This window comes from Epinephelus moara, chromosome 20, assembly GCF_006386435.1.
Source record: "Epinephelus moara isolate mb chromosome 20, YSFRI_EMoa_1.0, whole genome shotgun sequence".
NCBI classification, from domain to species: domain Eukaryota; kingdom Metazoa; phylum Chordata; class Actinopteri; order Perciformes; family Serranidae; genus Epinephelus; species Epinephelus moara.
In genome coordinates, this window is record NC_065525.1 from 29,168,327 (window position 1) to 29,182,190 (window position 13,864).

General features: G+C 40.0%; 2 protein-coding genes across 3 annotated transcripts in view; one reads left to right on the plus strand and one right to left on the minus strand.

Moving 5' to 3' along the window:
- Positions 1–1,715: 1,715 nt before the first annotated feature.
- ucmab (upper zone of growth plate and cartilage matrix associated b) lies at positions 1,716–9,945 on the minus strand. Its single transcript, XM_050073167.1, has 5 exons — positions 9,793–9,945; positions 9,569–9,634; positions 9,381–9,476; positions 2,033–2,131; positions 1,716–1,950 (listed from the first exon to the last, which is right to left on the minus strand). The coding sequence occupies exons 1-5, from the start codon at positions 9,848–9,850 to the stop codon at positions 1,853–1,855; spliced, it is 417 nt and encodes a 138-aa protein (XP_049929124.1). The 5' UTR covers positions 9,851–9,945; the 3' UTR covers positions 1,716–1,852.
- Positions 9,946–12,069: 2,124 nt separating this feature from the next.
- The window catches only part of LOC126408584 (cyclin-dependent kinase 17-like), a 47,321-nt gene continuing 45,526 nt past the window's right edge, over positions 12,070–13,864 (plus strand). The window contains exon 1 of one of the 2 annotated variants that reach the window (XM_050074219.1): positions 12,070–12,404. The gene's annotated coding sequence lies outside the window, so the exon portion shown is untranslated. The remainder of the gene's footprint in view (positions 12,405–13,864) is intronic. The other variant, XM_050074220.1, reaches the window with a different exon arrangement.

Below are 13,864 nucleotides of genomic sequence, written 5' to 3' on the forward strand. Positions count from 1 at the left end.
TAAAAACATTAGCATGTCGTATTTGTGGGGAAAATGTGTCCAGCAAAAGACAAATGAATGCTGTGAGTTATAGTGAAGCTGATTTGTGTACTTGTGTTTGAAATTGTCTCTATTGAGCCATGTTTAATGTGAGTTTTGAATCAACTAAACTTTACAGCACTTCACAGAAACCTCCGCCGCCGACTAGTGTTTTGGAGGTGTAACTGCAAAGTGACACAGACACACCACCGCACAAGTATAAATGCTCACAACGGCATAGACCACGTGTGTAGGCAACGGTGTAGGCTCTGCATAGAGCTGACGCACAAGTATAAATCCCCCTTAACAAGAACCTTTTTAGGCTCTAATTGACCCCAAACATAAGTAACTTCACTATTTAGTATGAGATAGATACTGTAGCCTACATTTAACTGTCTGTCAATGACGTTTTTGAAGTAAAACCAGTCATCAGAAGCAAAAGTTGGCATGGTTCGTTTCTGCAAACCACAAATATGTTATTTGCCCGTTTCATACGTATCATTCAACGTTAGTTTCTAAAGCAACAGTATACAAACATAGCTGACCTTTTCATTGGTGGGTGGAGGGGATGGTGGATGACATGTCACCTAGACACCTGCCAAGCTTCAGACCACTGTTCAAAACCAACAAACAACGACACTGGGTGTTTTTAGGGACCTGTCACTGTTTTTCCTTCAGCTTTTTAGCCACAAGACGTGGGTGTTTATTGTTTTTTTCAGCAGGGACAGTGGCATTAAAAGTAGTTGCTTTTAACCAAGACATCCCTTCTTTTCCAGCAGGGATTGTGCCCCCAAAACCAGGTACCTTAAGCCAACATTTGATTTTTTCTAACCGTAACCAAGTAGTTTTTGTGCCTAAACTTGCATTAGTGGAGTCCATCCTTTTAGTTGAAAGTTGAAAAAAGTGGTCAAGTAGAGCTGTAGGTTCACTGGTGTTACTTAACCTACAGCATCTGTATGAAGAGAGGGTCACCTCTAAAGCTCGGTCTATCGTCTCAGACTCTCAACATCCCCTCCATGGTGTCGGCGGAGGTTTTGCCTCTCTAAACACGGCACTAAGCATTACAGATCCTCCTTTGTCCCATCTGCTATCTTAACCAGCAGTGACCACTAATGTCCGTGATTTACCCCTGACAGTTTGTGATAGTGGATACTGTGTGTTATGTGTTGTTCTCTGTTATGACTGCTATCTGTATCTCAAATTGGCCCTCGGGGACGTTAAAGTTTACCTTACCTTACCTTACCTTACCTTACCTTTAACGTTACCACACGTTAATCACAGAGTTGTTGAAGCATAAAATTTCAACGTATCTGTAATGTAACGTATCTGTGATTTGCAAAAACGTACATTGCCGACATTCTTCTGTCACTTAGCGAAACAGTCAGATATCCACCGGTTCCATTTTCTCAAATGTAGCTAAATATTTGCTGGTTGTCTTCGCACACTTCAACAGTAAAGTGTGTTGGTTGATCTTCAGTTTTTGGGTTTTTGACTGCTGCTCAGACAAAGCAAGCAATTTTATTGTTATTATTATTTTGGTCAGTTTTATTTATTAATTGACAATGAAAATAATCTTTATCTATAACCCATACAACACTCGATGTTTCTTTATTGTGTCTAATATCAATGATTTTTGGTTATCTTTTATGCACTGTGTCACCGTCATTAAATGCAGGGAAAGGAAAAGGCACTTCAGCACCTTTCTACATATTGTTTATTAATTCAAAAGTTAGCTGTAGTAGTCTGTGGCTGATGTCTCTGCTGTCATCGTCAGAGGACAAAGGCCTCACTGGTGTTCCTATAAACTCTTACAGCACCACCTCTCCCCTCTGTCTCAGATGGACTGACGGTTGTACTCGTGTGGGGGATGCATCCCGTCGTAGTGAAACTCCCTCCACTGCTCGGTGCTCTCTCTGCTCCTCTCGTTTTGCTCTGGGAAGATGATGAGAATTTTAGTGGATGAATGAGCCCGTCGAGTGAATGAACTCGTCGCTCTCATCTACATCAGATATACCATCATGCTCCTCTTCAGCGTAGCTCTCAAACTCGTTCCTCTTCTCCTCGTGGAACTCTCTCTTTCGTTCATCTGCGGCTAGCATCAGCCTCTGCTCAGCTGCAAGCACAGAGGAGGAGGAGGAGGAGGAGGAGGAGGAGGAGGAGGATGAATTAACTGAGTGTAGAATGATAAACATCTCACATTCAGTAGTTTATTGTCATATTAACACAGGAGGAGGATTTGCTGATGAAGCAGACAGAACATCAGACACATAAAGTGCACATAAAACAGCTGCTGAACCAAGAAATTGACTTTAAAAGACACTGTGAGTTAGCCTGATTGTCCCTTTATTTGTTTAATGTTGCATTTCATTTGAACACTAACAACAAAAGAAGATTTAATAATTCTAATTGATCCATTATTATCAATATGACCAGGATAATCTTGGATTTTAACTGATTAGCGACCATATTTTCACTAAAAAAATGTCTATAAAATGTAAAATAGTACAAAGAAATCATGCTAATTTAATATTTGTAGCTAGTTTCTTGTGAAATAACCTTAGATTTATGACATTAACAACAGTTTACTATCAGAAAACTTTGTTTCCTGTGCTAATATTTACAAAATGAACATTTCAGCTGAGTGAGCTGGTAGTGTAGGTTTTGTAGAAGATGATTACAGTCATCTGACGTTTTTTGGGGGTATTTATTTATATCGTCCTGCTCGGTAAGCTCTGTAGAACTGAGCTAAATAAACCACCTGTAAAAACGATAAACAGGTGAGGGGTGGTTTGTCTGCAGCTAACTTCCTGTATAGAAGCCACTGGGGATTTTTAGGCCTAACATACTTCAATCAACTCTCTCATGTACAGCTAATTTTTCCGAACATGCCCAATCAAAGAGAAGACCACTGTGATGACATGGTCTGGAAATAAACTGCTATGTAGAAACAGGAAGCACAGTTTCACCTGCAAGTATAGACACACATATGCTCAACACAATGACTGTTAAACATCTCAAAACTACAACCTCAAAAAACACCCCAGGACTGAATCACCATGTCTGAACAAAAGCTGCTTTTTTGTGAACTTCGTAACGCTGGTATTTGTGGTGAAGCTGTGATTCACAGAAGCTGTTTGTTGCCAAGGCCGAATCTTGAAAACACAAAAAACCTGGAGCCCCAAGTGATGGAGAGAAATCTAATGAGTAACGTCTCACCCCTCTTACTAGATCCAGAAATATGCATGTGGGTAGAAAGAATTTAACAATAGAATCACATTTTTTTCAAGGCCATCTTAATATAAAACTCACAAATGCACACTGACGTCATTGGTTTTCTGCTGAACCAATGATATGAGACTCCAGCAGTGTGTGAGACAAATCAAGTGTTTTTTGGGGACATTAGCGTCTCTTTGGTAGTTCATTCATTTATTTTCCGTGACTGCTTATCCTGTTTGGGTTGTGAGGCGACAATGCCAACCACTGCACCACCGCCGCCTCTTTAGTAGTGATGGAATCCTATCTTATCTCAGTTTAGGATGACATTTAGGATTTTTTGATACTACAGAAATATGTTTCCTAACTGCATTTAGGAAAAAATCAGATCTTTGAATAGGTATTTTGTTATTACAGAACTGTCCTACAACAACATAAACACTGAAATGTAATGATTGAAAGGCTCCTCAAACTGTATGATGACGCTTTAAATGTCCTGGACTTTATAAATGGAGAATATCGACTGCCAAGATGATTCATTTTGAATTCATTCTGTCTATAACAGCACAGCCTTGCATCTCATGCAGCCTCACAGAGGTCACCCAAGTTATCTGTACTGTGGTGATGCAAAATATATTTTCCACATGACTCGTCCATCTCGAGTAGCCTATCCGTACATTCTGATCGTGTACATTCTAAAAATAGATACAAACTGAAGAATCAAATTTACAGTTATAGTTAGGATTTCTTAAAGGTCCAGTGTGTGGGATTCAGGGGCATCTATGGTCAGAGATGGAATATGTTATTCCTAAATATGTTGTTTTTTTAGGTTATAATCACCCGAAACTAAAAATCTCAATGTTTTTGTCACCTTAGAATGAGCTGTTAATATCTACAGAGCGGGTCCAGGGCCACAGAGGTGTGCTGGACTTTGAAGCCAATTTGACAAAGAGGCCAGACAGTGGAATTACAACTTCTGGGTCCATCATGTGATGTAATAGGGCCCAACAGGTCCTTGCCTCGAACGCTATATTCAGTAATCTTTATACCTTCATAAGTAGGTCATCTTTCAAGGAGTCCATCATGTTATTTCTGCAGTGGCCCAGAACGAACAAAACGCTGGCTCCAGACACTTGGCACACAGGAGGAGTTTCATTGGTTGCAATCTGCAACCTCACTGCTAGATGCCACTAAATCCTACACACTAGATCTTTAAGTTAAGATAGCAGGTCTGAGATAGGACACAGACACGAGTTTAGGAACTGCCTCTGTAATGGAAGATATGACGTTTCCTGTCTTTGAAACCTATCACGTTCAGATTCTTTGTCCATTCCAATAAACAGAACTTTTCTAGGATGCCTCGATCTATGATTACTGTCATCTGACTCCACAAAAAGTGCACAGATTTATTTGTCTATAAGCCAATCACAGCGTTCCACATCATCTAAAGTGGACTGCAGTAGAACCATGCTCCCTTTTTCAACAAGTGTGGCCGACGGTGAGGCAAAGACGAAGTGTAAGGTAAGTTTTAGTCTGTTAAAATACATAACTTGTGTTTAAACTGCATTTAAAGTAAACGAGTTGTTATATAACTTCTAAATGTCAAAAAATCATTAAAGATTTGTAGCTTTTACTCAGGACTTTTTCAAAAATATCTGTCTGTTGGAATGGACAGTGAATATCTCTGGAAAATGAAGTGCGGAAATACTGTTCTAATTTGATTTTCTGAATGACTTTATAATGCATTTTATTGATTATGTACACACAATATTCATCTCAGGAAGTTTTCAACATACTGTTTTCTGGATATCAGTATTAAGGATATTTTTGGTAGTGACAATACAAACATAAGGGCAGTGTGTTGCTTTGAGTAAAACATTCATGAAAAATAAATAACCTTGTGTTTTTTGTTGAAAAAAGGTCTATTAAGACCATTTATTGCCATTTTTCAACCCGGTCTCACTTCAAAGTCATCTAAATACAGCACCTGGGCAGTGACTTGTGGTGTCGTGGTGGTGACGACGAAAAAAGACGTGTTTTAACATCTGTATGATACGTGGCCGGTAGCCTTTATGTTTAATGGCGCTTGGTGGTATCAGGGGGAAACGCAGTGGGACAAGAGCTAAGGCGGCGAAAGTCCAAGTAGAGAGAGTGGGTGGGGTGGTGAATGGGTCCAACAAACATCGACTTTTCTAAAGCCAAACCCTGTTCTTTTTTTCCCAAACCTAACCATGTGTTTTTGCTGTTGGAGGGAAAAAATGTGAATTTGCGGTGTTGTGCCGATGAAGTGCCTGTATTTTGAAAGAGACTGTATGTAAACATTAAATGTCTGTTGAAAGAAGACAATGCATGTAACAGGCAGACCTTGACATGGCATCCCAGAACGTCAACAACCAACTCACTCAGGGTACCTTGCATGACGTATGTGGACGTAGAAAGTCCATAACCAGATGTCAATGTGTGACGAGGTCGGAGTGAGAATGTGTTAAGATTTTTCATCCACTGGAATGAATGCAAAAAATACCCCCACATAATTCAGTATCCTGATCTTTATTGAGTGCATTTAGAGTAGAAATCCACCATTACAATATTTTTTTTGTGTTTGGAACATAATTAGATCTAAACGGGTTAAAATAAGAGAAGCAGTTAGGATATTTTTCTGTAAGGAGACCCCTGGGTTCATGTTGGTATTAATATAGCTATAGAGGAGTGACCTGCCTCTGACCTCTGATCAGCAATATTGGATATACGGAGCACATTAGCGTCCTCATCTGTCATGTTAGTGAGACACACACACTGACTGCAGTAACAGAGAGAGCCATTAGCTGAGATAAGAAAGGTTTGGGATATTCACGCTAACCTTTCCAAATGCCTGTCACAACCTTTGACCTTTCAGCAGGATTCCCAGCACAAGTCTGTGCATGCAGTGGAGCTGGAGCTCATGCTGCAGATTCAAGACACTTAGTTTTATGTTACAGAGTTTAATGTTTATAAGATTTACAGATTAGCTGCAGATCAGTATTCGTGACTTGCAGATAAAAACATCTGAGGGCACCTTCCTCCTATTTTTGGGTTGTTATCTTTCTGCACAGCAGTGTTAATCATCCATTGTTTTCTTCACCTGATGCGCCACAGCAGATCTCACCAACTCCCACAAAAAGTCAAACAGCAGCATATAAAGTCTGATGTCTACATTCTGATGTCCATACTTTGCCTGAAATTTACTTTATCCACCTACTGAACGCCTAATACATTTATCAGATATTTTCCTTTGCAAATTTCACCTGCCCGCCAGCGAGATGTTGTGCTTTTATGTCATTATGCGGCAGGAGAGGCTCTTCAAAGTGCGCACAATTTATTTGTCTCACTTTTTTTAACTTGGTTTTTCTCTGACCCCTTTCTGCCTGTGTGTCGGCACATTCCACATTCAACTCCCAACCAACCGCTCACCCACTCACTCTCAGTCCATCTCGGCCTTTTCACTGTGTTTACTGCTTTGTGTTCACTTTATCCCTGCTTTTAACTGCACAAAGTGTCTTTTTGTTGTCGATACACACACACGCACACACAGACCCACGGCATGTTACACAACCCAGACTCAGAGCAGCAGTGTGTGTGCTCTCACCTTCCTGTTGGCAGAACTGTACATAACCGGTGCTGTTAAATCACTCCAGAATGTCAAACAGTGTACAGCATGTGAATTTTCTCAATGCTCGTCAAGGGATATTCACTGATTTTATCGTGAGGTATGTGTGTGTGTGTGCGGGGATGAGCTCCATGCTGCCCTGTGGCTCCTGCTGCAGTCTCCAGCAGTGGGAGCAGAGCTGCTGTGTGATCAGACAGGTCTGAGGTGGTCTGTGGTCAGAGCAGGTTCACACAACTGTTAACAGCTGCTGGCTGCCATGAAAACATTCAGACTGTCAATAACATGTTGGCTCACTGTCCAGTCAAACTGCAGGAAAAAAAATGTTTCAAGAGTAACTGTCTTGGTCTATACAACAGAACAGCACCCAAAAGCACTTAGATGCCAAAAAGAGTGTGTATTGAATAATCTTGATTTTGTCTTGAATGGTCAAGAAGAGTCTAGAATCATTTATTGTCTTTTTCAATTAGCAGGCAAACCATAATTTACAGTGTATTTAGGAAGATAAAAGACATGCATGCTAATTGATATTTAGTTTGCATTATTTTATATTTATATGCCCCAACTGTAGCCATTTTTAAAACTAAACTTAAGACTGTTTTCTTTTCCACAGCTTTTTATTTAAACTTTGAAAGCTGAGCAAACTGATTTGATTACTTTTAAAAACATGGGAAGAGCGCAGTTAGCAATGAAAGAAGAAATGAGCCACCCCAAAAATAGCATGGAATTAGTAAAAAGAAAGTTAGAAAATTAGAAAAAAATTAATTAAAAAAAAGGAAAAAATAAAGTTAAAAATAAACAAACATGCAAATGACCTGGAAAGAGTGACTCAAAAATTCTAATAATTCTGTAACATAATTTAAAATGTAATATAATAATAATTATAAATAAAAAATTTTGCATAGCTTTTTTCCCTTTTTTTTTTTTTTCATTTCTGAATTTTTTTCAGTAGCTCAGTGCCTTTTTTCCCACGTTTTTTGAAAGAAATTGCACCACTCTGTTCAGGGTTCAAAGGTTTAAATACTTGTGAAAGGTATTGGAAAGCAGCACAAGAAAAGTGATGTCACTCCAAGTGTCAAGAGGTTAATCTGTTTTTATGGTACTTTTATCTGATCACTTTGGTTTTTAAATTCATCTGTACTCTTATTTGTCTTATTTCAATTATTTTTCTTATCTTTTGCCTGTAAATGACTTTGAATGACACTTGTGTATGATAAGATGCTATATAAATAAACTTTTCTCTCTTATCAGTGAAGTTTTTAGATAAGACCGTCATGTTTTTTTAACCACACCTGCACGTGTATTTTATTACAATGTCCTTTTTTCTGTCTGACCTTTCTTTCTTGCAAATAAAACATAAACCATATCTATCACTGTGCCCAAAAAATACATTCTTTTTAACAACAGAGAGAAATATATCAGTGTGGTTAAACTGTACAATGCCTGATTATGTTCATGACAAGGACAAAAAGAGGTATTATCTCTGTTTTTCACACAGTATTCAGATGCTTAACACACTTTTTTTTACCCTGTTAATAAGATGAATGCTTTGTTTTGTTGATGTTGAGCATATTTGCCTCACTTTCCCCAGTGATATCCGCTGAGTTTGTGCAGGTCTATACTTTCTCAAGAGCTACTTCTGTGAGACGACTTCTTTTAGGAGGCAGTAAATGTTTTACTCAGATCAGTTCAGCCAAATCTAGTAAACTTTTATTGATGGCAGTGCAGCAGTCCGCCATGTCCTGTCATGTTTGAGGAGAATAACACTTATTTCTGTAGTATGTCGACCTTCACTGGATTTATCTCAGCCCCTTTTTAAAGAGGTAAAAATTGTGACAATGTTTTTGCGCACCATAAAGTTTTAAAGATGAGTGTGTGCAAGGCTGTAGGTTTGGTTTTAGCACGGGGGGGGGGGCACATATAAATTGGTGGTTTTGAGGGTCCTCCACAAGAAACATCGAGCATCAAACACTTAATTTCCTGCATTCTGGTGAATTTTCTGCATCAATTTATGGTGTAAAAGTCTTAAATTTTGTCAAAATAAAAGTTCTCTGCTACTTTAATGTTTTTATTGTGGGGGATGAATGCACATTTTTTAAATACTGAGGGGGTCGTGACTCCACCTATGGGTGTGTGTGGGATCACAAACAGTTGACTGTGAGGGAACCAAAGAATTTCACATAGTTTATTATTTAAACTTGCTCTTTTATTCCATAAAATAAATCACTAATAAATGTGAGTGCAAGTGATCAAGAGTGTGCAGGATTATTTTTCTTGTTTCAAGAAAAGCAAACATTGAATGCTATCATTAATTTGGATGCAATATGATGACTTCAGCTGTGGCATAACAGTGAAGAAATTAGTGTGGGTGCGTCTCTGCTGCCAAAATGTCCTGCAGTATAAGACACGGATGCCAACACTCACCACAAACACACACAGACGCACACCACCTCAGCTGACCTGACCTGAGTTCAAACTGCCACAAACAAACCCAGAGTGAACTCACCGTTAATCTCATCCTGAGACTTTGCTCCCCGTCTGCTGCGTCTCCTGAAGAAGTTTGAGGCATCTGCCTCCTTTAAGAAGATCTTCCTCAGCGGACCTGCAGCGGGGAGCAGGAGGAGGTTCAGCTCACAACATAAAGGGATAAAGAGATGTAGGGATGTTAGAGATGCAGCTGATGCAGCTTCTCACCTCGTGGATGTTTAGCGCGGCTTGTGCTGCTGCTGGGCACAGCTGCAGAGTCGGCCTCTGGAGACACTGGATCAGAGGACAAAACATGAAGTATCTAAATTAAAACACAGAATCTAGGCGCCCATGCTTACCTCTGCATGAAATACAAAGAACACAAACATCTATCATCACACAAAACCCCTTTAAAGATGCTCCTGATGTAAATTCTCCTCCATCAGACTCACAGGAAAGTGCCAGAAGCACAGCGAGGAGAGCCAAGAGGGCTGCAGACGTCCAGGACATCTTCAGCTCTGTGTCTGAATGTGTTGAGAGATGCGGACTAATGTGGCAGACCAGGAGGGAGAGGTGAGTATGTGAGAGGTGGGGTGTGAGCCTGGAGGAATATTGACTGCCTGTCAGAGAAGAGGGAGGGTGCAGATCTGATAAGAGGCTGCAGAGAGGGTTTCCAAGTGACAGGAATTTAATTTTGGCTCAATATTGTGATCTTTTTACCACTCAAGGGCCTTTTTCTTTAGTCATAGAGGGAAAACCTACAGGCCTCACTTTGGAAATGACACCATGCACCACTTGCCTGGTTAATACCCACACTTACAAGAGAAAAGATGAATGAAAGACAGTAAAAACATGTTTCTGACATTTCTGGGGGAAAAAGTGACTGAAAACAAATTGAGCTGGAGCAGGGATTTTCTTGCCAAATGTCTCTTTTGCAGATTCAGCTGACGGGGGCCCCTCAACAAGGCCGCCCTCTCTCTGCGTCTTGCATAAAGTCCTGCAGGCCGGAAAGTATGCAGCCTTCTGTTTGCTAGAGTTTTTTTTCTTCTCCTTCCCACCTGAATTCTGGCGGTGCCCCAGAAAAGACTGAATGTTTAAATTGTTTTGTGGGGCAATCCAAGGAGGAGGGATTGTTGCTCGGGGAAGTGAGAGGAAATTAGTGGGAGGATTTCAGAATATGTGTCCTAAGTTTGTTCAGGTAAGTGAGGAGAGCGTGTAGGAGGAAGGAAAGTTATTCTGATTTGTGCCAGCTGAATGCCATATGTGATTTAGGATGCTAAATTCAGCAGAGAGTCTGTGAGCTCTGAATCCAGGAAAAATGTCATGTTTTTGTGGCCTGTTTTTTTTTTTTTTTTTAATCTGCTCCTCACAGTCATCTTTTCTTTGTCTCATCAGTAATAAAACAGCCACTTATTTGGACATGACTGAATTCTGGTCTGTTCCTCCTTCTTGTCTTTTATTTAGTTATAATTATATTTACACAGAAGCGTCAAACAGGCCAGAACCAGCCCGTCAAAGTGTCCAATGCAGCCCACTAGATGACTTTGCAGACCTAATACTGATGCACTTGTGAAGGCTAAGAGGTGCCAGGTATATATTGAACATTGTGCAAAATATTGTAAATCAGCATCTCTAGTCCAAAATAATCTGTATCAGCCTTCTATCTCAAAACAGTATTGGTGGTACTCTGTTGTTGAGGCAATGACAAAATGTCTGATCTGTAAATGATTTGAAAAGCATTACAAAATGAGTACTTAAGAAATCTCACGTGGCACTAGCCAAAGTTTGCTGTGTCAATCTTTTAACAGAGTCTAGATGCTAAATAATTTAGGAAAGGGCTCCAGATCTTAAGAAATGACTCATCATCATCCGCAAGGAGAGCACTTATTCTTTCATGAGGTAAGACACGAAAAATCTCCCTGTACCAGACTGTTGGTGAAATATCTTTACTCCATTTTAACAGGAAGGAAAAAGAGAAAATAAAATAAATAAAAGAAGATAATGAAATATAATAAAATAAAAATAGAACATAAAATAGAATAAAAAATAAAATTAAATAAAAATGAAATATAGTAAAATAGAATAAGAAAGGAAAGGAAAGGAAAGGAAAGGAAAGGAAAAGAGAAAATAAAATAAAAGAATAAACAAAATAATAAAAATAAAAGAAGAAAGGAAAAGAAAAGAGGAAAGGAAATGAAATAGAATAGAATAAAATAAACAGGAAAGGAAAGGGAAGAAAAAGAGAAAATAAAATAAAAGAAAAGAAGAATATAAAATAGAATAAAAAATAAAATTCAATAAAAATGAAATAAAATAAAATAAAATAATAAAGGAAAGGAAAGCAAAGGAAAGAAAAAGAGAAAATAGAATAAAAGAATAAAATAAAATAAAAGAAGAAAGGAAAAGACGGAAGGAAAGGAAAGAAAATAAGATAAATTAAACAAAAAATAAAACAAAAAAGAAAGGAAAGGGAAGAAAAGAAAGAAAGGAGAAAAAGAAAATAAAATAAATGAAAAAGAAGCATAAAATAAAATAAAATACAAAATAAAATAAAAGAAGAAAGGAAAAGAGAAAAGGAAAGACGAGTAAAGAAAAGTATGAGTACATCATTTCCTCCACTAGGGGCCGCTGTGGCGCCACACTGACAGTCTCCCTGCAGTTCCCAGCACCGACCGTTGGGTGTCGCTGTTTCCCCGCTGACATTTTGATGACACGGCTGTGTGGTGGCAGCAGCAGCAGCAGGCAGCGTCAGCAGGCAGAGGACACACACTCAGATCAACCAGTAATCACCATCGTCTCTCACACTGCCATGGTCGAAAAACCAACAACAGCGCTTCCTATTTCGCACCGGGAGTGAAACTTTAAAGCCTGTAAGAAACATGCTGCTGGAAGCTGCGACCCCGCGGATATAAGCGACAGTGAAGAGCGGAAAGTAGCTCCCACAACACCGAAACCACAAAGAACAAGAAGCTCTTTTTTCACGCTCGGAGGGAAAGACGGCATCCGGCCTGAGAAGAAGCTCCGAGGTCGGGGACTCCGGTCGGAGCAACGCTCATCGTTTCTGGTGAGAGTCACTCACATATTTCGGTGTAGTTTGGGTTCATTTACCGACGGCTGAACCACCGGTTAGAGCCGCGGTGACACCAGTAACATTCACGCCGCCCTGCGTTGACACAAAACGGGCTTAACAATGTTTACTTCACTGCCTCAGTGTGAAAGCAGCCGTTTGTTGTGTGTGAGCTATTCAGTTTGACCCATTCACCGGTGAATGGCCGCATGTCACTAAAACTGTGACTTGCAGCTACATGCAGTGTAAATGAATGGTAAAGTAAGTTGAGAGTGGCTCGTGCTTCGTCATGTCTGCCCTCACGGTTAAACATTTGTGTCAGCTTTGTTGTTAAACGCAAACACAAACAGGCGGCTGGTTTAGTTGTCAGTAAACTGTACGAGGTCTGGTTGTAAGACGGAGGAGGGCTCTGCTGGCTGCTCTGCGTGTATCGTCTTGCATACTTGCCACCAAAACATTCACTGACCCACATTTTAAAGATGTCCTATCTCCCTGGTCCAATTTTTTCCCTCTAACTACTTGGAAGCACCGTGAAAACTGCACCAGCCTCTGGACTCATGCACACACACACACACACACACACACAGAGTCAGTATTAACAGCTTTAAGCCGTCTCAGCTGTTTGTGGGGAGGCCAGGAGGAGAAGACAGCAGCAGCCTGCATGGGAAACAGTTTGAGAAACACTCCTGCAGTTTCTAGGAATCTCACCCCCAAGAGGAAGCTTTCACTGAGCTCCTGCACTTATGGAGTTAACCTGTGTGGTGGTGTGCTGTATGTGCATGTGTGTGGGTGAGAGATGGATGTGAAGTTAGCAGGATGTCCAAGAGGAAGACATCATTGTTCTGGAGGAGGGGGAGGGATGCTCATGGCAAACTGATGAGGAAGTTCGTTTGGTGTGAGAACACCCAGGAGCCTATGTGGTTACATATTTATTGCCACATTTATTGTTCTCGTGTTATTAACGGCCTTTTTCTAAGTGTACTGACTCAGGGCAAATAAGGGAAATGTTGTGTTTTTATGCAACTGTGCTCCACTCTTGTGCTTTGCACTGGACTTCATAGGTGTTAAACAGAAACTAACTTTGGTTCTTAAGTGTTATATGATAGGCAACTGGACTTCCATGTGTCAAGCAGGTCCGGTTGCCTATGATATAGCACTGGATCTGGATTACTGAGGGACGGGGACTTGAACAGGCGACCCTCCGGTTCCCAACCCAAGTCCCTATGGACTGAGCTACTGGACTTCCATGTGTCAAGCAGGTCCGGTTGCCTATGATATAGCACTGGATCTGGATTACTGAGTATCTTCACCAACATGTTTAACTTAAAACTTTAAAAAAAAATCACATTGCAGTAATTTTGACTGAATTGTGATAAGAGCCACAATTTAAGTGGGAATAGTTATGTTTACACTTCAGTTTTATTGAAGAAAATATAAAATGATGATGATGTGATTTG